The following is a 22,491-nucleotide window of genomic DNA, read 5'->3' on the forward strand; positions in this document are numbered from 1 at the left end:
TGAGAAATATAAGCATTATATTACGCAATTTATTTTCGCAATACATTTTTTTTACTCATTATAGTACTTTTTACCTAGTATTATTTTCCATTCGATACCCTTGGATGAAAAGTTGAAAACTAGTGTGTACTACATTCAAAAAAAAAAAAAAAAAAAACAAATGATCTACGTAGTACAGTACTCCCAAGTCCCAACCCGAACCCCAACCCACCACCACGTTCAAGTGTTCAACCACCACGGCACCACCATACACCCCACGGCCATATCACCGTAGTTAGGTCGCCATCCCACCCGTCCCCTCGTTGTAGCAACTGTTTCATCCCCGTTTGCGTTCAACCCTCCGTCCCTCCGCCTCGTCCAACAAACCCACCCTCGTCACACCATACTGACCCTCCGCCAGCCACCGCCCACGCACCATACTTTAAGCCCCTTCTGCGGGAAGCCCGGAAACTAATTCGTTCTTCCTAACACATACACGCACAAACCTGTCATTTTTGACATCAGTGGAACCATGTATGGTGATAATAGTTGTCGACGGTGGAATAGGACGGTCGTTTATCGCGGTGGTTAAAGTGGTTGTGGGTCGGAGAATAAATGGAAAAATAATCAATTAGATGGCTGCTTCTTGTTTTTTGGGAACACGGCTTTTATAATTGATTGTCTACTTCAAATTGCATATGGGTACTTGTTTGCTTTATAAGAAAATTATTGGTCTAAGATGCTATTGTTTGCAACTTCCAATTAATCAGAGAAAAATAGTGTGAATTAGAGAAAAGAGATTAGAGATTAGTTAGAGAGGGAGAACTGATGGGAAAATGAGAGGGGTATAATTGTCAATAATGTACTGCGATGAGTAAAATACGTACTGCGAAAATCAGCACCCTATTACTATTGTGAGTTGTTTTGTTACATCGTATAAGGCTAGCTATTTATACAGGGATGAGATAAACATATTTACGGAAGGAAATAAGTATAACGACTATAATATATACTTCATCCATTCAACTCCACTCTACCACTTTGCTTTTTCACGTTGCGTGTTTTACGCGGTAAATATCGTTAGCTACGTATTTGCAAAAATTATAAAAGATATTTCTAATGTACTCGTAAAGACGAATCAAACAAGATCCCGCATGAATATATTTTCACTTATATATTGAGAGCAAATCGAGATTGAATGTGTATTTGTGAATAGTGTAAAAAATAGAAATAGGTAGAATGGAGTTGAATGGAAGAAGTACAAGCAGGGAAACACGAGATTGTTGCCTTGAATGGAGGAGAACAACGGCTAGCTTGACCGTGGATTGCGTAATACTCCCTCCTAGTCTAGATAACTCTTCCTATTCAAGAGTGACACAAGAATTAAGGGTGTTTGAATTAAATAAGCTAAAGTATTATGGTGGGATGAGGTAATTCGAGAGAGGGAAAATATTGTGGGTTATTATTGTGGGGTGAGGTGATTAAAATAAGTATAAAACTTTACTAAATAAGAAAAGAAGGAAGATATTGTGAATAGATGAAAAAGGAAAGAGAGAAGGCTATTTAAAATAGGAGGGAGTAATAAACACGGGTTATATTCAGTTATAGGGCGTTAGAATATCACAAATTCTCATTATAGACGGACACTATCCCTCTATAGTTATAGACAGATAGTGTCTCCCTCACAAATGAAAGTGGAAGTGGGTGGGAAATTGATATCTTCACTTGCCCTCCCACTTCCATTTTGTGAGAAGGCCACTATTTGTCTATATCTATAAACGGATAGTGACCGTCTATAATAAGACGGACTGTCAAAATATTTGAATGGGAATTGGGGATACACCTTCATGCGGAAGGCAGCGCATCTTAACATAAAAGTTACTCCCTCCTATTCACTCATTTCCTCCCTCTTTCCGTTTTCATGATAGTCGGATTTTCTTCCTCTTTCCTTTTTCGGTAGGTTTTGGAAGTATTCAACTGTGAAAACTCTGAGAAGCAGAAGTGCTGTGCAACCAATGGGTTAAACAAATAAATAACATAAAGAAGCTTGAAGCAGCAACAAGGTCGTTGTAGTATAGTGGTAAGTATTCCCGCCTGTCACGCGGGTGACCCGGGTTCGATCCCCGGCAACGGCGCTTTTTAATATTTTTAGATCCTCGAAAGTTCAAACCAAAGGCAGTATTTTATTTTCTACTCAACCCCGCCTTTGAAATCATCTATTACCAAAAATCCCATTATTTATTGTCCTCTTTTTCTTCTTCTCAATCTTCCGTAGTTTTAGCACAGGGACACAGGGTACTTCACTCTCACATTTCTCCACTTACTTATCAAAACTGAAGCATGTTTTTCAAATGCTAGGGTTTTTTACATGCTGATTTGATTACTTTATTCACTTTGAATTTTACAGCTTTTTGCCCTAATGGAAACCGATGATTCCACCCGTGCTGTTCCCTTTCAGCTCCAATTCGACAAACCAGCGCCTTCTCAGGTATCCCCCTCCTACCCTTATTCATTCGTTGCTAGTTACTTTGTGAGACGGTCTCATCTTTTTTTGATGATCGGAAATTATCCCCCTTTATATGCCCAGTGCTACTTGCTGCCACATTTTTACAATGTACCTTGCTTCGGATGTTGTTTCCTACTTCGAGAGACGGTCTCATACTATTTCCATGATCAAAACTTTGCTCCCTATATATGCCCAGTGCTACTTTCTGCCACATTTTTACACTTTGCTTGGGATGAGGGTAATTTTTGCACCCTTAATCATTGTTTTGTTACTTTGTGAGACGGTCTGGTGGAATTTCCTTGATCCAAAGTTACCTCCTTTATATGTCGATTGTTATTGGCTGCCGCATTTTTTACAATGTAGGATCAAGGTTTAGGGTTTTTGAAGTTTGGCGTGGTTAAGTTGACTGGTCTAGTACAAGATGTTTTGATTTAATTTAGTGTTGTTGTTTAGCTTGATTTACTTATGATTGATGTGGATATATATGTAATTAGATTAAATTGGCTGAGTGGAATCCGGAAAAAGATTTATTGGCAATGGTTACGGAGGATTCCAAGATCATACTTCACCGCTTCAATTGGCAGAGATTATGGACGATATCACCTGGTATTGATTGTTCAATTTTTTTGTCTTCCTTCAGTTTGGTGATCTTGAGTGGGAAATGGGAATAGCATTGTGATGAGTTATGGAGCAGTTGTGAGTTTTGTTGTCATTATAATTCTGAATGTTATCCAATAATATTAGTTATTAATGAGGGGCTTACACATTTTTTTCTTTGTGGTATGGTTTTACTTGCTATTGGCGGTTTCAAATGATGAATTCATGTCAACCGACCCCAAAACATGTTGGAATTAGTTGCAGTTTCATATTTTTTGTGTAGTTTGTCCTATAATATTAGTTGTACTTCCTTTTTTTTTTTTCGGTGCATTTGGTTTTAGCACTATATGTAAGTCCCGTGAAAGTTAAGTACTTTTTGCGCCACATTACATGTAGAATAGTGTATGAGGCATTCTCATTCATTTTCTTGTGTGTTCCTCACTTATATATAAGATCGATGGGCTAGTCTTACATGTAACACCCTTTTTGAATAGTTTTTTGTGTGTAATCAAAGGGTTCGTGTGCTGAAATCTACTGTGCTGTTTATTATATTGTCTGTAGGGAAGCCTGTCTCATCATTATGTTGGCGACCTGATGGTAAAATTATCGCAGTTGGACTCGAAGATGGAACAATTTCATTGCATGACGTTGAAGTAAGTGCACGCCGAATTTTTATTTTACCACATTCTGTATTTTTACAATCCTGTATGGCATTGCCGCTTCAGCTGGTATATTGCTTTTTGCCAAGATTAATTAGGTTATTAATGTGAATCCATTTATCAGGATTAATTCCGAGCTTCTATGCACTTGGTTTATAAACCTTTTCCGAGTTTTCTGTTCCAGTCTGATACAAAGGAACAATATGTAAAGTTGGTAAAGAAACATAATTATACTTATTTACCTACCTAAGTGTGAATGTTGCTATTGATGCAGAATGGAAAGCTGTTAAGAAGCATTAAATCTCACAATGTACCCATAGTCTGTCTTAATTGGGAAGATGCTGATGGACGCGGACAGGTGAGCACACTATGCATTGTTTGAATATTGAATGATCTTGGTATTCCTTGGTGCTGCATGTTTGATGATTGATTCAGTTGGGGGATGGGTTGGAGTTCATAGAGCACTACTAGGCTCAATATAAAGCACTACGAGTCTATACTGTACCAAACTAGACGAACCTTCTTCCAGTATATGATTTGGTTGAGGATCCAACAACTGATCCTACCGCGCTTTTCTCCGTTATCAAATTATTTGTCGCCTCAGGCCTAAGGTTCTTGCTTAAGGTAAACTTACAAAATGTATGTGAATGTTGTTGATTTCAATAGATTCATGGAGTCAAATCTTAATATTCTTAGTTGGTCATACAGGAAAAAAGCAAAATGGCTCTCTATAGTGCTTGCACGTCGTTTTAGTGTGAAATAGTAGCCCATTGAGACAATGATCGATGCAATTTTCATAATAGGTAATCTGAAATTTGACTTTTGGTTACAACACACAAGTAAAGATGCGTACATACAGCTTCCCCCACGTCGTTTTAGTGTGAAATAGTAGCCCTCGAGACATTGGGGTAATTTTGTTGTATGTGATTGCTGTATTGCTGGAATGCTCTATGCAATTCTAGATCGATTATCTGCTTTCTACACTTGGTTTTTCACTTCTCACTATGGAAACTTAACTTTATATCCTAAACAGGACGATGAAGATGATTATGTTTATGAAGATCGTACTCCGCGTTTCTTCCCTCCAGCTCCTCGAGTCCCACGAATGCCTGGAGTAGTATCAGGAGATTCCACTCTTATGGATAACAATGAAGAATCCTTCCAAGATTTGTTAAATACTTCACATCAACAGTTCAACATTCTCTGCAGCGCAGATAGTGAGGGTGGAATTTGCTTTAGTATATTTGGTATATTTGCCATTGGAAAAATTGTGAGTGATTTCACGTTCAAATTACTATAATATGTCACTCTCAAGAGTTGTCATGCATATATTTTCTATATGAGAATCTCATATTCCAAGTCAGATGATCTAATCATCGGGTAATGATAAGGCCCCCAAATGTTTCAGGGTGGGTGTGTAAGGGTTAAAAACAAAAACAAAAAAGCTAGATATGAAAAAGAAAATCAGTCTCTTATTAGTTACAGTATAAAATTTAAATTCTTATATTAAACCTTCCTTGGATCTTGAACATAGCGGTTTGATTATACCTCCTGGATTATGAAACATGTTACAAGGACATTGCAAAAGGATGTGATAATTTTTAGATTGATATTATAGAGTTTGCCTTGTGTTGACTATTCTGTTTTTTGTAGATATTGTTGTTGTACTACTCTGTTTTTAAAATTTGTCACTGTGATTCTGTCAGAACATACACAGCTTGTCTCTTCCAATCGTTGGCGAGGAAGCAGCTCACCGTGTCCTGCAAGCTTCAATTTATAAGGTCTGCATTCTCTACTCCAATCTAGTAATTCCTTTTACTGAACTTTATTATATTATGGGACAGTAACATCATCTGATTATTTACTGGCCGCATGTAGTTGAGTTTCTTTAGTCCTTTCTTCCGACTATAAAGTAATTTACCTGAATCACACACAAACATCATTAATAAATCATCTAGTTGCTTTTGAGCATACATGTTCTTTGTTAATTTAAAGAAATTAAATTATTTATTCTTCTCTCCTTTATTACACTTTTTTACCAACCACTCTATGTTGCTCGGACTCGGGTACGGCGTACGGATACGGGTACGAATCCTTGTATCCGACACTTGAAGTCATAAAATCTAGGATACGAGGACACGAATAACTAACGGATACGGCAACATTTGGACACGGTCAACGTATCCACTTTTTAAATTTGGACACGGTCAACCTATTTCCAATTTTATATTTTTCCTAGTTTATAATTTAAAAAAAAAAAAAAAAAACTCCATATGTATAATTGCGTGTTGAAAATTAGGTGGGAAAGTATTATGGTTGGTTGAAATTGACAGATGTAAAAGAGAGAATAAAAGAGAATAAAAAAAGAAAAACCCAGACCCACAGACTGACCCCCACTATTTATTAGTGAGAGAAGATAACAAAAGCTTTTAGTCTATCGAGACAATTAATTCCTTCTGGTAAAAGCAAAGATAAAAAAATAACAATTTTCTATTCCCCATAAATCTACCAGTCTTTCTTTCTCCTCTCCCTCATAAACACATCTCCTTCTGCTCGCCTTCTTCCATGGCTTCCGCGGACTTTTCTTCAATGGCGTCAGGTACTCCTCTTCTAAAACCGTGTCTATCTTCTACGATGATCTGGACCTCAGACGTGTCCGTTTTTCAAGCTACCGACCGGACACGAATTCCGTGTCGGTATCCGTGTCGGATCGGCCGGATACGGGTACGGCGAGTAAACAGGCGAGTCCGAGTATCATAGCAACCACTTTCTTATAGATTTTACTTGGTTTACTTTTAAGGCATTTCGGATCCTTAATTCTATTTCGGTTTTTAAAATCGTTTTAATCTTTTCTCTCGATTTAAATTTTAAGTTTTTATAAAAGAAATCCGGAATTCGATTTTAAAACCCCTAAGTTTACCTTGACTTTCCATTACATTTTCGTTCTCCCTTTTTGTTTTTCATTCTCCCTTTTTTATTCGCATTTTGAGGCGTGCGTTCACCCATGGACGGTTCGAAAGGATGATTCATGTCAGCCGACCCCAAATCATTTTGGGATTAAGGCTCTGATGTTGTTGTTGTTGTTGTTGTGTGCAAACTTTTTAAGCTTTATTCCATGATTCTAACGTGGTGAACATATAATCAGTTCCCTTAGATTCAATGACCTGTTTATACTTTATACAATACATTATTTTCATTTTGTTTCTCACTTTTATTAGGAGTATTTCTTTTATTGAATTAATGCATTTTTGTGTGACTTTGTTTTTAAATATATCTATCAAAGAGGCTGAGATGATGCATATAAGAATGAAAAACGCACCTGATAGAAATTGATTAGGGAAGGAATAAATGAAGGGGACCATGTGAGTGACACAGACAATCACGTCAAATGTAGAGCTTGTTGGCAAGTCTTCTCCTCATGGGTCTTGCCTTTCTTAATTTTGGTTGACACTTTTGTTGTTTGATTATTATTTAATGAGAACGTTGTTTGATTATTATTTAATGAGAAAATTGATAACTCTCACCTTTTCTATACCACACTTTCGAAACACCCCCATTTTCTAAAAGTCCTTTAAAACTCCCACCTTTTCTGTAGTTTTCTTCCAAAACCTACACCAAAAGCCATATCTGAAAGGGGAGAGGGTGCCTACTTCACAAGCCAAAGAGACCTCCATCTTTCCTAAAACCAATTGGCAATAGGAGAAAACCCCTAGCCCTTATAAAGTAAGCAAAACTCTCTACTTTACTACCAATATGGGACCTCACGTGTGGGGTTTTTACATTCCAACACTGATGAAAAAAGAAGTGATTTCCCGAATTAGCATTAAATAGTCTCACAACCATGTTTCATTTTTCATTTGCTTCCTCTAGATGCCAGCTTACATTTTAAAAAACCCAATTCATGCAACATTTGTTCTTAATTCGCTTAACATATGTTCTTAATTCAATCAACAACGTTGAAGGACAAACTACCTCACTTTTCATGCTTGAATCGGATTATTCTCAATTCATTCAACATTGGTTCTTCACAACAACATTGGAGCCTTAATCCCAAATGATTTGGGTTGCCTGACATGAATCATCCTTAAGAACCGTCACTGAGTGTCGCACACCTCAAAATGCAAAGAGATAGAAAAAGACTTGGTCATGCGGTTAAGCTAAATTCAATATTGGTTCTTTATTAAGCTAAATTTGGGGTTTTCTTAATTACAGTTAACTTAATTTATTGGGCAACGTTGATTTGTATATTCGAACTTAAGATGTGAACCGCTCCATTGAATGGGCATTGAAGATTGAAGATTGATTCATCAATTAGATATTTCGTAAGCATCCAGTTAGTTGTCTGTCACCCACTTCTCATGTGTACAATTTTGATTCTCTGGAAGGTATTTTTGCAAGTTCTGTGAGGTGTTGCATGATTTGCATCTAACCAATTTGTGGGAGAGACTTGGTCATGTAGTCAAGATCAAAGGTGTGAGTGGGTAGAGAATGAAAATAATGAATGAGAGCACATAGGACAAAGAAATACCTGAAACTGGTGTAAAAGGTGGTGTTTAGGCTTCAAATTATTGAAGAGATGTAAGGGAGATGGGTGTGCTATAACAAGGGGAAGGGTAGTATAGAGGTAAAAATCTCCATAAAGGAAAAAGTCAAATACTTGCCAGAATTGTTATCAAATTTTTAACCGAAAATCGTTTTTGCTGCCACTTTTGGAAGATAATTATATGAAAGGCAGGAGTATTTTTTTAGAAAAGGTGGTATAGAGATGGGGGGAGTTCAAGTTTCTCTTAGTCCATTCAACAACTGATTCATATCGGACGTTGTAACATTCAGTGGTTGGAGAAGAGGGAAATTTGGGCTGAACAGATTCAGGCCAATGAGCTTTACGAATTTGGAGGAAGAATTATTCAATCAGTAATATCCATATCACATGGTCTAATCAATCATCTTTCATATTAAAATTTGAAACAAGTACACAACTATTTCATTGAAATGTCCTCCAAATTGTTTTAAATTTCCCTGACAGTATGTTTTAATTGGTCTTCCATCTATGCATATCAATTAGATGGTGAACACTTTCTTTCGTTTTCTGTCATTAGATTGCTTTGTCAAAGGATCTTTGTCGCATGATCATCATATGCTCTGGAGAACTCAGCAAATTCAGTGGCGAATTTAATCACGGAAAGTTGGCTGGACATAGAACCAAGGGTTTGCATTGCTTTGTGTTGGACACATCAATATTCCGGAGGAGGTAATATATGTAAATTGGCAGTCTGATGATTTTTTTTATTACTTAAAATGCCTAAATACTGATCCCTAACTTTACTTTTGAGTGTATGTTTTTTTATTCATTCACTTCATGCTGATAGTCATTCAATATTTCAATGTGCTTTCACAAGATCCTATTTTAGGATTATGTAGTCCTAGATGTACCTTATGAGTCCTCTTACCTTTACTGCATTTTTTTAAAATCTGTAGTGTTCATCATCTACCTTTGCAATTAATAATTTACTAGAAGTAATAATGTGCAATATCAATTATCAAAGCACAGAAAATGCAATGAAGATTCATTGACAACACTATAAGCTTATAAGGCACATTTGAGACCCAAGAGAGCTTATTTACAATTTCCCATGATGCGTAATTAAGTTTGCTATGTATATTCAGTTCCTTATAGGTACCTTATCCATCTAATTTCGAATTATTAATAAATTTTCTCATATTATCAATATCATACTATATATTAATCTTCTAACTCACTGCTGACATGTCGGCCTATATTGTTAGCACAAATGACATGTCAATCTCAGCTATGAAATAGAGGCATATGAGTAAATAAGGAAAATAAATTATTTCATATTCAATCATCATACATTTTAAATGGGAATTAAAAGCATTTCTGTTGGTTCTCTTACTTCTCTACGGTTGGAGTTTATCCTATTTTTTTTATGATAAACAAATATTTAAATTAAATAAAGGAAAAAACGTATGAAAAAACAAATTCATATAATTAATTAACCACTGTTCGTTATTAACATTGTGACCATACATATTACTTCAATCTAAACCATCAACTAACAAAATTTAATATTTTCTGATGTAACTTGACAAAAGAGAAATAATAACTAATAATAGATGAGTAAAATTTTATTCAATGAGCATAAATCACATCCCGAATCTTTTCGCACACAAGAAGTTGATAAATTATGATTTTGAATGCTTTTTCAATAAATATATGAAGCAAATAAACAATTTTATTAAACTGTAATAAAATAATTAATTTAATAGATAACGAGTAAGTGGGTATAAAACAAGAACAAAAGCTCCATCCTCTCCCACCATCTATAACGGGTACAATATTTAATAACCATATTTGCTCCACCGACAACTCTATATAGCTTTTACGATAGTTGGCAAATTACAATAAAATAGTTCACGAAGGGTATTCTAATTTGTGGTTCATAACATATTATGAGCATGAATTATTCCATAGCGATTATCTCTACAATAATTTTACAATATGCACCTTATTAATGATAGAAACAGTAAGTACAGAGTATATAATAACATACAATAAATTTACATACGACTACCATATTGAATTAGCAGACTTTGTTAAAGATGTTTGGTACTTAACATATTAAAATTGAGACATGAACAAATTATGGACTATAGAATGAAGGTATGGTTTAATATTTTCCATGGTTAAAAAAGCGAACTTAATTTTTTCTTAATGTACTGATAGAATAAGGTAGGCGAGCTGCATATTTTAAAATAGTAAATTTGACCCTAAACTACTAAACATGTTTGCGAAACACCAAAAAACTAGCAAATTGATCGGTCAAATATGTCACAAGTCCCAAATATGCTAAAATTTTTGCAACCCCCCAATCTACCATTACCCCTACATCTTTACATGTAATATTTATATGGGTTTTAGTATGTTCACCTTTTTCAAACTTGCAATCATTTTAATTCATATAATGATATGATACTAAGTATACTCTTTAATCATATAACTATTGCATTCAATACAAATACAACAACAACAACATCAGAGCCTTAGTCCCAAAATGATTTGGGGTCGGCTGACATGAATCATCTTTTCGAACCGTCCATGGGTGCACGCACGTCTCAAAATGCGAATAAAAAAGGGAAGATGAAAAACAAAAAGGAAGAACGAAAATGTAATTGAAAGTCAAGGTGAACTTAGGGGTTTTAAAATCGAATTCCGTCTTTCTTTTATAAAAACTTAAAATTTAAATCGAGAGAAAAGATTAAAACGATTTTTAAAAACCGAAATAGAGTGAAGGATCCGGAATGAACCAGATGAAATCTATAAGGAAGTGGTTGGTGAAAAAGTGTAATAAAGGAGAGAAAAATAAATAAATTAATTTCTTTAAATTAAATAAAAAAACACTAAATATGTCAAAAAAACATCAAATACTAAAAATCCACATGTATCCTTTCCCTCCATTTTGCCCTCTCCGTCACCATACTCTCCTCAAGCCCCAGAACTCTCATATCGTGCTCTATCACTCTCAACCATGTCTGTCTCGGTCTTCCCTCTGCCTCTAGGGACTTTTTCTGTTCTCCAAGTCTCCGACCTCTAACCGGTGCATCCATAGGTCTCCTTCTCACGTGGCCAAACCATCTTAGTCGGTTTTCCATCATCTTGTCCTCTATTGGCGCCACTTTTACCTTTTCCCTAATCACCTCATTCCTTAACCGATCTTTCCTTGTATGTCCGCACATCCACCTCAACATGCGCATCTCCGCCACACTCATCTTTTGAATGTGACAATGCTTCACGGCCCAACACTCGGAGCCGTAAAGTAGGGCAGGCCTAATTGCCGTGCGATAAAATTTTCCCTTTAATCTTTGGGGCATATCTTTATCGCATAGAAACCCTGAAGCACTCTTCCATTTCAACCATCCCGCTTTAATTCTGTGAGCCACATCTCCGTCTAACTCCCCATCTTTTTGAATAATAGATCCTAGATATCTGAAGAAATCCGAACCCTCAACAACATTCCCATCGAAAATAATACTCCCTGCCTCTGTCGATCTCAACCCCGCCACCTTAGTGAACTGACACCTCAAATACTCAGTCTTATTCCTGCTGAGCATAGATGAGAACAACCCGTGAATTTCACGGGTTTAAACCTAGTTAGGTTTATTCTTGGAACTTTTTTCTTTGATTTTGAATCTTTCTTTGTTCTTTTCCCAAGGTTCACTGTTACTTTTCTCATGATTTTTATCCACACTTATCTCACCCCATTGTATCTCCTCTTAACTCCCACTCAAAGGGTGTATTTGGATAGCATTTGACGAGGGAAAGGGAGGAGAAAGGAATTGAAGGAAGGGGAAGAGAGGGAAGGGGGTGGAATGAGGAATGGGGTAAGGACAATTTCCCTTCACATATTTCCTTTATTGGAGGCATTTTGATTTACCTTGGAGAAGGAAAAATGGATCCCTCCATTATCTTCCTACCATATTTGCTAGCCTCCCTCTTCCTCTCCTCCTTTCTCTCAAATCTCTCCATCCAAATAAGGCCAAAAAGGTTTATCTCCATGCTTATGAATTGTTCTCTCTTCTGCTCACTCTTTCTCATATCTTGCTTTGTTTACTCTCTTGTTTTCCCCCTTCCTCTAGATTTCTATTTGTTGGAATGAAAGAATAAATCCACATGTGAAGTTCCATATTGGTGGTGAGTAGAGAGGTGCTCACTTCATAAGGCCTACGACTTCTCCTCCCATTGCCAATTGGTTTTAGTAAAGACGAAGTTCCCTTGGGCTTGTGAAGTGGGCACCCTCTCTCCTTTCAGATACGGCCAGGCCCATTTCAAATTATAACATGGTATCAGAGCCCGGGGCCGTGTTCGTCTGTGTTCGCATAAATCTAACTGAGCCTCATTGCCACTGCAGCATTTGCTCCCAGTCCGGTGCGTCCCCAGTCGTGGGTCTGTTAAGTGGGCTTCACATGCGACGGGGAGTGTTGGAATGTAAGAAGAAACCCACATTGATGGAGTAGAGAGTTGCTCACTCTATAAGGCCTAGGGGTTCTCCTCCAATCGCCAATTGGTTTTAGAAAGGATGGAGTTCTCTTGAACTTCTGAAGTGGGCATCCTCTCTCCTGTGGGGTATGGCCAGGCCCATTTCAAATTCTTAACAATTTTCTTCACCATTTCACATTGATGATTCCATAACACTAGCATGTTAAATTGTTAATTGACCCGAAAATATCAAGATGTTGTAATAAATTTTCTTATCCAACAAAAAAAGTCACTTAAACATTGCCAAGATCATAATTGAGCTGAATAGTTGATATTTTGATATGCAGGAAAAAAGAGCTTCATCAAGTTGCTCAACAGGCATCAAACGTCGAAGATTTGACAGAGGTCATTCGTGCCTCACTTTCAATCATGTATAAGCAATGGTGTGATGCTATGCAGATGTTTCATGACAAATTTCATTCTCTATCTACACTAATTATTAGCAATGGTAACTTACTAAAGAAACTATCCGTAACCTTATATCAGCTTCACAGTAAATTTATGCTTTACTAAGAAACATTTATTTCCATCTGCACAGGACTCGACTCTTCACCTCAAGAGGAGCTTTTGAGTCTTTTGGGTGGTGCTCGAACTAGTCCACCGGTTCATCAATTTTTGGTCAATTCTCTAGGTGAATTGGTATGTATGATCAACTTCAAGAGTTACGCCTTGTTTGGATAGAAAAATTAGATGGAAAGGGAGGGGAGGGGGGCATGGAGGGAGGGAATTTTCGTCCAAATCTTTCCTTTGATGGAGGAGAAATAAGTTGCCTTAGAGAAGGGATATGGAGGATCCATTTTCCCTCCCCTCTAAATCCCTCCACCTCTAGTGTTCTACCCAAACAAATGAATTCTCCTCCCTCCAAATCCCTCTATACCTTTTCCCTCCAAATCTCCCAATCCAAACACACCCTTAAAAGTATGTTTAATAGTCATACTATATTTCTGAATAGGGTCTCAAGCGTGTAATGAAGTCTGTATCCAGTGCAGGAAAAGAGCTACAGCTCATTCTCCTTGATCATATCCAGGTTCCCCCTTTCTTTCTCTTCTATCATGCACATCCATCTTTTCCAGTATATGAAAGCTAGGCAATGCGTATTTTTTATTCCCTTTCTTCTGGTGGGATATTGTCAAAATTCACACGTTTCGATTAAGCAGAAGACTATTGGTTGCAATTGCTGCTTAAATATAGGGCAAAGAGTTCTAAGGGGAGGAGGAAAGATATGTAGTGCATGAACACCTTCCACTGACGAGTTAAATTATCAAACACCTTCGGAAATTCTTCTTTGAGATATGATAGCTACAAAGGACAGAAACCACCCTACTCTCCAAGTCCCGAGGGAGTCCTTTAGAATGTTAGGCTCGACTCACATACACACATTGATGACCAAAAATAGCAAGAAGCTTACACATTGTGCAAACTGCAAAGTGGAACAGCAAAGGAAGGAGTTTGAAATAGGAATACAAGTTAAACAGAGGGCATGATGAAAGCTCGGACAGCATCGAGTAGAAGAGCATCCAACTAACGCCAATGTATTAATCAGAAACTAATAATTAATCCGAGTACACAGTGGAAAAACCAGGTTATGCTGATAATATGGGTTACTGGGGGTTCAAAGTTTAAAACTACTGATTTCACATTCCTCTAGAGCAAACTCCTTAAATTAACTAAATAAGAGCCCTACCTTACTTGGGTTATTAAAGGAACTTCAAATCGAAAGTTGAAACTAAAGACAAAGTTCTTACTCTTGTTAGTGAATCCTTTTTGTAAAGGCGATTTCATTCAATGATAAAACCAGCATTTACAAAGCTTGCGATATGATCTGGGTCAGGTATTCCTGGCAGAAGTACAGGGTAGCAATTCTTGTACTCTCGATTCCCATCTGCACTGTTAGTAGCTAGTCCTTTGCCTGTAAATTCTCTTATTAGGTTGGTTATCAGCATTATAAAAGACTTGTTGTGGTGGAAGACTAATATTTGAATGGAAAACTGTAGCCGTGTTCTAATTATTTACCAGAGAAACACTCGGCTACATTAGTAAGTTGGCAACACAATGTGATACTTTGTTATCTGTTTTTGTATATAAGGATGTGTAATGTTTGCGGATATGTCTGGGTGAAGGGAGCAGTGGCTCTGTTAAACATCGACTTCAGAGCACTTTTAAGTTTGTTAATCTAGCCTAGGGCGTCAAAAGGAGAAGATGATTCTGTTGGCAGGCTTTTAATGGCTACATTTCTTTTTTAATAAAAGTTCCTGAATGGGGGAGGTGATTCTGAAGTCTCATTGATAAGCTAGCCTTGTACGTCATTAGCACAGCTTTCTATTCAAGAAAAAAGGATCTGATAAGTTACCTAAGCTTCTCAACAACATTCATCCCTCTTCTCTTTGCAGCACTAAGCATTTGTGGTGTTGGTGTTAAATAATGCCATAGATTGTCCAATTTGAATTTTCATGTTTTTTATGTGGCATGACAAGATTGGTCTTTCACTTGTGAAAAAAGATTTGTCACCTGTACTCAAAATCTCAGATATTCGGTTGCCACATTGAGTTTACCAAACAGCTGAACTGCTGAAGAGAATATTGTAACAAGCATGACTTCATAGCTTATTGATACAAAAGAAAAGCTGATAACGTTATTTCATTTACTTTGACCAGCCAGCTGCAGAAATAATTGGTTTTAGAATGGGAGAACTTAGAGGCCTATCAAGGTGGCGTGCACGGTATGGAGGCATTGGTCTTGATGAGAAACTTATGGACAATGCGACCGAAAAAGTTGGAATGTTTATTATGCAGATTGTGCGTTTCGTCCAGATTCTTTCACCTGTTGTCCAGCAGGTGCACTGCCAGACTTTCCTTTTCATACAATTTTTATATGCAATATTTTTTTTTTCAGCTCTTTGGGAAGATAAAGTCCTGTATAGAAATGCCAAATTATTCCAGTGTGTAACAGCTCGATTCAGCTAGTGATTCTTTTGTTGCATACATGAAAATAAACATTTATGCATGGTCTCAAATTGACCGTCATATTTTCAATTAATTGTTCTATCACGCCTAATGCTAAATATTTTTGGTAGTTAAATTCAGTTAACTTCACTGAAATGTGTCAAATTTTGTATTGTACTCCGTTTTTAATGGAGAGCCATGCCTGACCGTTTTTTGGCTTTCAAATATGACGGAATAACGAAAACTGACTCATAAAATTGTCTAAGCCTCTTATGCTGTGAAGTAGCAGCTGGTCAATGCTAAAGTTGAGGCTATTTTCTTCTTTATCTATAAACCATTAAAGCACTGATAAGGTAGTGAGGCTGCGTACAACCTAGCCCCTAGCCTGCCATTCGCGGGAGCTTTCGAGGCATTTTGTGTTATTTGTTGCTGTTGTGGTGGTGTCAAATTGTGCTTATCTTGTTTCTGAGGTTTTATTCTAGTTGCTCAGTCTTTTCACTGTGCTATATGTCTTCTTAACATTTCTTTTCTTTGATTTTAATTTCTCAGTTTTCGAACTTCTTCACCTGGCTGTTGAAATGTATTAAAATTCTTATGTCAGAATCAATTGATCAGCTTCCGACGTACAACAGGTATTTATCATTTATGTTTGATTTTAATGGAACTTTGATTGTTCTTATCTCTGGATAGTGGTTAAATGTCTCTTTTTTTTTACTCTGCAGTGAACTCGTAGTAATGTTTTTGAAGTTTCTATACGATCAAGACCCAGTGAAGCTGCTTTTGGACCAATCTGTTATTGATCATCACGTTCAAGTTGATTTGTAAGTCATTTACGCACAGATAGCCTGTACATGACCCCCCCCCCCCCCCCCCTCTCTTACACTCCGTTGCGTTCAAATCATATGTTATCGATTAGTCAAGGGGAGATGTCGGAACATTAAAAAGTAATGTTAGTGAGAACTGTACATGAAGCTTGGGGATGCCCAACTATAGAACCGTGGTATATAGGTTAAGTGTTCTCCATTTCTAATGCAGTTGAAAGCTCACTATTCATAGTTTTTAATTATGTTGGAATAAAAAAAATGGAATATAAGAAATTAGTCATGTCTTAAATCGTACAATTTTGGTATTTGGAAGGTATTTCTGGGACGAAAGGAGTACTTGGCTATATATTGGTTAGGCTAACTAATCAGATTCCACTGAGACATATTCATTGCCAACCTAGGCGGGGGTTGCTATGTTTTTTGTTTGTTAAGTTAATTATCATGCACTTCGGTAACCATCGATTTACCTCTTATCATGTAATCATGTATTAATGCATAGCAAATTCTTAAGAGGAAAAAATGTGTAGCAAATACATAACCAGAAATAAGACTCAGTTCATTACTAGCTCTGTTATCCGGGACTTCAGTCTTTTTTCCCCTTATCGTTTTGGTTTGGCCTTAGAAGTTTGACAGTTTTCTCAAGACTGCCGATGTGGCTACGTTGGTCTCTTTTACTTGGCCTATAAATATGTTAGAATTGAGTTTAATATAGTTGATGGATTGGTTTATTATCGTTATGATTTTATAATGTGATTTACATAATGCATCAGGGATACGACTCAAAGAATTGAAGAGCTTGTGAAGCTAGGTGGTTTTGCTGATACGGAGTGCTTGAACCGCACATTAGCTAAAGAATTCCGTGATATGGAATCCAGGTAGGTCTTTTTTCTCTCTATATATGGATTAGGATGTTTAACAAAAATGTTCTTTGCATAGAGGTGCTTATGTGTCTTTCTTCATGAACTTTAACCGATTCTCTAAAGTTCTAGGGAGCATCATTTTCAAGTTCATGACATCGTGCTTAGTTTATATTACGTCTCTCTACTGTATCGAATGATGGTTTTATTTTATATGCAGTGCTCTTTGTTCAAGAGTATATTTGTTTCCTCACTTCTGTTTATTTAAAGGCTTCTCTTTGAAAACATGCTTGTGCTTTCAAGATTTATTTTTCATGTAATGATCTCGTGTTCCAGTTTCAGAGAGGCTTTTAACATGCCGTATACAACAATTTCAAAGGACATAACATGTCAACAGTTGCTTCCACTGTTTTCCTTTCCATCTTCACCACCGTCCATCCCCTGCTTTGTTCCAGCATCAGTATCATTTTATTGGGTATGTGCCTATGGGCTCTTTAGTAAATATTTCTCTAACGTTTAAGACTGCTTGTAATATAGATAAGCTTGCAACTGACATGAATCAAAAGGCTCTGTTATAATTATGTTTTTTTTTTTTCCTTGGGACATCCGCATAGTTTCTTGCCTCATAGTAAATATAGTTTTGGTTGCTATTCTGTTGTTTTATTCATATGCCTGCATCTTAAGTATAGGTCTTAAACTTTCCTTCCTATGAAACTGGCCGACAATAAGGACATCGGATCTCAGATTTATCTTCCCCTTTTTTAGGGTGGTGGGTGGGCAAATTGTTGGTATATGCATGTGAGGTTAAATAGCTGCTTGAACTTATATATATGGTGAATTCTTATCGACTATTTATTTTGTGTCTTGATTGCAAGATGTTATCTATGTTTGCGTTCTACCTTCTTTTGTTTCGTTGTGAAAGATCAAAATATAGTAAAAGAATGTATGGCTCTTTCGATGCAGTTCTCAATGCAATTTTCATCTTGGGTCATTCGGACATAGCCTCTTTGTGTAGCTAATATACAAGGGTAAGGCTGCGTTGGTCAGACCTCCCTTACTCCTCAATTTGGGGAGTCATTGAGGCACTGGGGTGTAATGTTGTTGTGATGTTTCATTTTTGTGAAATTTGGATTGTGGTGCAGTTTGAGACAACATAATGGCATATGTCGCAACATTTGCTGCTTGCTTTCATGTGCTGTGAATGGTTTTCGAATTTCAGGGCATGCTAGGGAAAGTGTGGGACTAGATTAGACTTGGCAAAACTGAGCTTGCCCAAACCCAAAAAGAGCAACCTGAAGTAGACCCAAACCCAAATTCCACATTTAGCCAATGTATCCGTAGGTCACTATTGACAAGACCCATAGCCATTGACCAGAAAACGACCCAATTAGAACTGTTGTGTATCTGAAATTACCTGATTGTAGCGCACTTGAAACAACCGGAATAACCTGTTTGCTAGGTCTAGGAAAGAGGTTCTGTCCATGGCAGCATCTGATATCTGATGTCTATGATTGTTGTTGGGTGCTTCTAATGCATTATCTTATCTAGGACACAGCTCCCGATGTTCCAACATGTGAGACCGGTCGAGAAAGCCTCGTGGACTACATTGCTTTTCAGATACCTGAATGGTCGTCATCAGATGTTTCAAGCTGTGTATGCATAATCCGAGGAATTATGGATGAGATCAATGTCAGACAGGGATACTGTAAGCTAGAAGCGTTGCTGCTGTCGGTCTCAGATAGTTTCGGCTGTGTGGACTTATCTCTATATAAAGTATAGTTCAGAAAATGCATTGTGCCTTTTTCCTTGCTGGATCTCTACCATGTCTCTAAATTTTGAAGTATTTGTGCTTCTCTTTATAAACAGGAACGTCAGATAGTCATGCTTATGAACGAGAGAGCTACTTCAGAAACCAATGGAGATGCTCTTTTGATGATTCTACAAGCAGATGATCTACCATTCATATCTATTCCAAACTCCAATGGTGTAAACATTTGGAAACTAGATCAATTGCAGGTGTGTGCTATTCAAAATTATAACTAACTTTGACAAGAAATTTCTGAGAAATGGAGCAACTCCCGTTAGTCGCTTGCGGAACCAAAATTGCTCTAGTATGGGGTCATTTTTAGTTTAGGTCATCTATTTTTTTTTTTTCATGAGGTCTTTAGGTATACAAAATTTTTAAACCACCAATTTTAGCAACGTAAAATGTTAATTGTCTAAAAAAAATGTGGAAAGATCCCTTAAGTTACATTGTGACTACGCCATTGACTTCCATAAAGAAATGGTGAGAACTAAATCCAGAATAGATGGCCAGTATAGCACCACCAATCATTCCTTCCTGGTTAAATGTGGCTTATCATGCGCCTTTTCGGAGGAACTAAAAAAGAACCTGTTCAAATTAGTAATATCTAAATAATCAGCTTATGCGCCCTCCTGGCTTTATAGGTTGATTGAATTGTGTTTTTCGTAGCGTCAGCCAACAGGGTCAGCGGTAGCACATCAATGTTGTTTAGCACTTTAGCCTGTATTTACAATCACCTGATTCCATTGTTTTTTCGTCTAATAATATATTTATTACTCTTAATAGTTACAGCAGGTTTTTTAATAATATGCTTACTGAAACTTTCTTCGTTTTTTTCTTGGTTGGGAGGGAACATTGACTATGTGATTGATGTACACATCGTTTATATTTTCTTATGACGAAGTATTCCTAATTTTGTGAAATATAGGACTCCGTGTTCCCCTTGCAAATGGAAACTGCAAAGGTGCGAAGTATTCCTCATAGCGTGGTCCCACCACTTGCTGTAAGCTGTAAGTATTCTACTTTCAAGCTGCTAATACTTGTTACCGGAAGAAAAACGCTAAACCTTATTTACCCCGTCCTTTCTCAACCCGCTTTTTGAGATAGAAAGATATGAGAGGAAAATGAGAGAACAAGAGATCCTTTTGTACCGCCTGGTTACTGATTTGTTTAAGTATACCGTTCTTTGTTGTACCACGGTCCTTTGGCAATAATAGACTTATCAAGAAAAAGTCATCTTTCAGGACCTATTTTGCGCCTTTTGGCATTAGGTCAATTGTTTATTTATGTTTTTGACAGATTGGCACTGTCCTTAATTGTGAACACTAATCATCACCAGAAGTTATACAACACCACCACCCAATATGAAAATTGCTATTGAGAACTACAATAGAAAGAGCGCGGCCACTTTAGTGAGCCATTTTGCTTTATTCCATCATTATCCAAAACCAAATAGTAATGAATTTTTGGCTCCATTAGAAATTGGAATAATTACCGCAAGTTGGGTTAAAAATTTACTTGTCATTCTATTTTTCTTATACAGCATCCAGAGGTGTTGGATGCGTTTTCGCTGCTAAAAAGCGGGCCCTAGTGTACATTCTTGAGGAAGACGAAGAAGAGGAAGAAGCATCAGACATGGACTGAAATGCCGCATTTAAATGCTCATGCATTCTAACGTATCTGCACTTGAGCAGTAATCTTCATGTGGAGGAGACAGCTCCCACAGGCCACAACAATACAATTATGACGGAGCAAGGTGTGACCACTTGTGAACATGAAGATAGGAGACTCCTATTTGGTAGGTTTCAACTTGATTTTTGTTCCTTTTAATTTGTGAGAAGAAAGGAGGGACACAGTTTGTATGATAGCAAACAGGGAGTTGAGCTACCGACCTATGGTCGACCAGCCCTCGGTCTCATCCATCCGACCAAGTCTCAATCACTAGGCTAAGACCTCATCAGTTGAGTCTGTACTAGTTATGCTCAAGTGTAAATGCAGTTACGATAAGGCATCTTTTAGGAGTTGTAGCATTGCTCATGACCCATCTCTACCCGTCTCTTTCGTTTTTCGAATATTGTCTTGGTCCATCACTTGGCAAATGGCAATGTCTTTTCAAAAAGGTCAAGTGACCCAAGAATATTGTATTTATCTAGTTGGCAGCTTATAGGATTTGTAAGGAATGTTAAAGTTTGGTGTTTTGATGGTGCCTCTTTTTGGCAGATTGTAAACATACTTTCAGTATGAATGCCATATTTCGGTTTTTTGTGGAAAACCCTTGTTTTTATGCCTGCCTTGCCACATTCATTAGAATTTGAACTTGGAAATTTTATTCTTTATGCTCGAATCCTATGCAATTCTTAGAGAGCGACGGGTCAATAGTGTCTTGTTGCAATTAATTTCAAAAGTTGTAAAAAATGTCCTGTTGCAATTAATGCCAAAAGTTTACAAAAATGTCTTGTTGCAATTAATTTCAAAAGTTATCATTCCTCTGTGTAGTTCTAACAGAGTAATAGGTATGGTTGATTATGAGACGAGACAATCACGCGAGCAATTCGAGCTCGGCTCGGGCTCGAGCTCGACTCAAGAACTTAACGAGTCAAGCCGAGCTAACGATAGCTCAGCTTGAAAAAGCCGCGAGCAGCTCGAACTTGTGTGATTAGACAAGATAATGTTCATATTTTATATAAAAAAAATAGTCATAATTATAAATTTGTATCACACGTATTAGCTCATTGATTTTTTTCAAATATTCGTATATATAACTTTCGAGCCTCGTTATTGAAAATATTGAAGAAGAAAAAGAAAAATTCAACAATTATATATAGGCTCGATATTGACTCAAGCTCGCAATCTTGTTAATAAGCAAAATCTTTTCAAGCTCAGATAAGCTCGAAATCGGCTCAAGCTCAAGTTTTGCTTTATGAGCACAAGCTGAGCAAGGCCATGCTCGAGCTCGGTTCGACTCGGCTCGTTATCACCCCTACTAACAAGAATGATGAGGTTTTGACATGTTGGCTAAACTTCTGAATATTAAACACGGGATTCTTTTTTAATTAAGAACCTAAACTTTTAAATTTTCCAGTTAATGAACTAATCACAAGACTAATGTTTGTCAGTATTGGTTGTACGCTTGGCGAATCTCCAAGGTTTGGTTTGAGGAAATAAGGAATAGATTGGTCGGATACTCGGATGTATGTAAGCTTAGTTTGTGTTTACAATTTAAAGAAGTTTCCAGATGATCCAAAATGCGTTGAAATGTATCATTACT

The 22,491-nt window shown here is 37.1% G+C and overlaps 1 protein-coding gene and 1 non-coding gene across 3 annotated transcripts; both read left to right on the forward strand.

The window, feature by feature from the left end:
• The first annotated feature begins 2,005 nt into the window (after positions 1 to 2,005).
• Positions 2,006 to 21,495, forward strand: LOC141642669 (anaphase-promoting complex subunit 4). 2 transcript variants are annotated; one of them, XM_074451530.1, is made up of 20 exons: positions 2,006 to 2,274; positions 2,387 to 2,467; positions 2,980 to 3,091; positions 3,644 to 3,735; positions 4,016 to 4,099; positions 4,775 to 5,011; positions 5,448 to 5,522; positions 8,841 to 8,992; positions 13,084 to 13,244; positions 13,335 to 13,435; positions 13,749 to 13,823; positions 15,451 to 15,630; positions 16,288 to 16,370; positions 16,461 to 16,559; positions 17,333 to 17,437; positions 17,756 to 17,894; positions 18,968 to 19,192; positions 19,286 to 19,435; positions 20,152 to 20,233; positions 20,767 to 21,495. In XM_074451530.1, the coding sequence occupies exons 2-20, from the start codon at positions 2,399 to 2,401 to the stop codon at positions 20,865 to 20,867; spliced, it is 2,322 nt and encodes a 773-aa protein (XP_074307631.1). In that variant the 5' UTR covers positions 2,006 to 2,274; positions 2,387 to 2,398; the 3' UTR covers positions 20,868 to 21,495. The 2 variants fall into 2 exon arrangements, 1 of the variants encoding a protein (XP_074307631.1); XR_012543390.1 differs by having other exon boundaries at positions 2,161 to 2,274; positions 18,975 to 19,192.
• On the forward strand, positions 2,043 to 2,114 carry TRNAD-GUC (transfer RNA aspartic acid (anticodon GUC)). Its single transcript has one exon. It is a non-coding gene; the product is annotated as a tRNA-Asp (tRNA).
• Positions 21,496 to 22,491: the final 996 nt, after the last annotated feature.

Source organism: Silene latifolia, chromosome 2 (genome assembly GCF_048544455.1).
Source record: "Silene latifolia isolate original U9 population chromosome 2, ASM4854445v1, whole genome shotgun sequence".
NCBI classification, from domain to species: Eukaryota; Viridiplantae; Streptophyta; class Magnoliopsida; order Caryophyllales; family Caryophyllaceae; genus Silene; species Silene latifolia.

Excerpts from the sequence above, each read along its gene's own strand:
- LOC141642669 (XM_074451530.1), top strand. The coding sequence starts at position 2,399 with ATGGAAACCGATGATTCCACCCGTGCTGTTCCCTTTCAGCTCCAATTC. Across the intron at positions 5,523-8,840 it reads TGCAAGCTTCAATTTATAAG|ATTGCTTTGTCAAAGGATCT; the intron begins GTCTGCATTCTC and ends TTCTGTCATTAG. Across the intron at positions 17,438-17,755 it reads TTCCGTGATATGGAATCCAG|TTTCAGAGAGGCTTTTAACA; the intron begins GTAGGTCTTTTT and ends CTCGTGTTCCAG.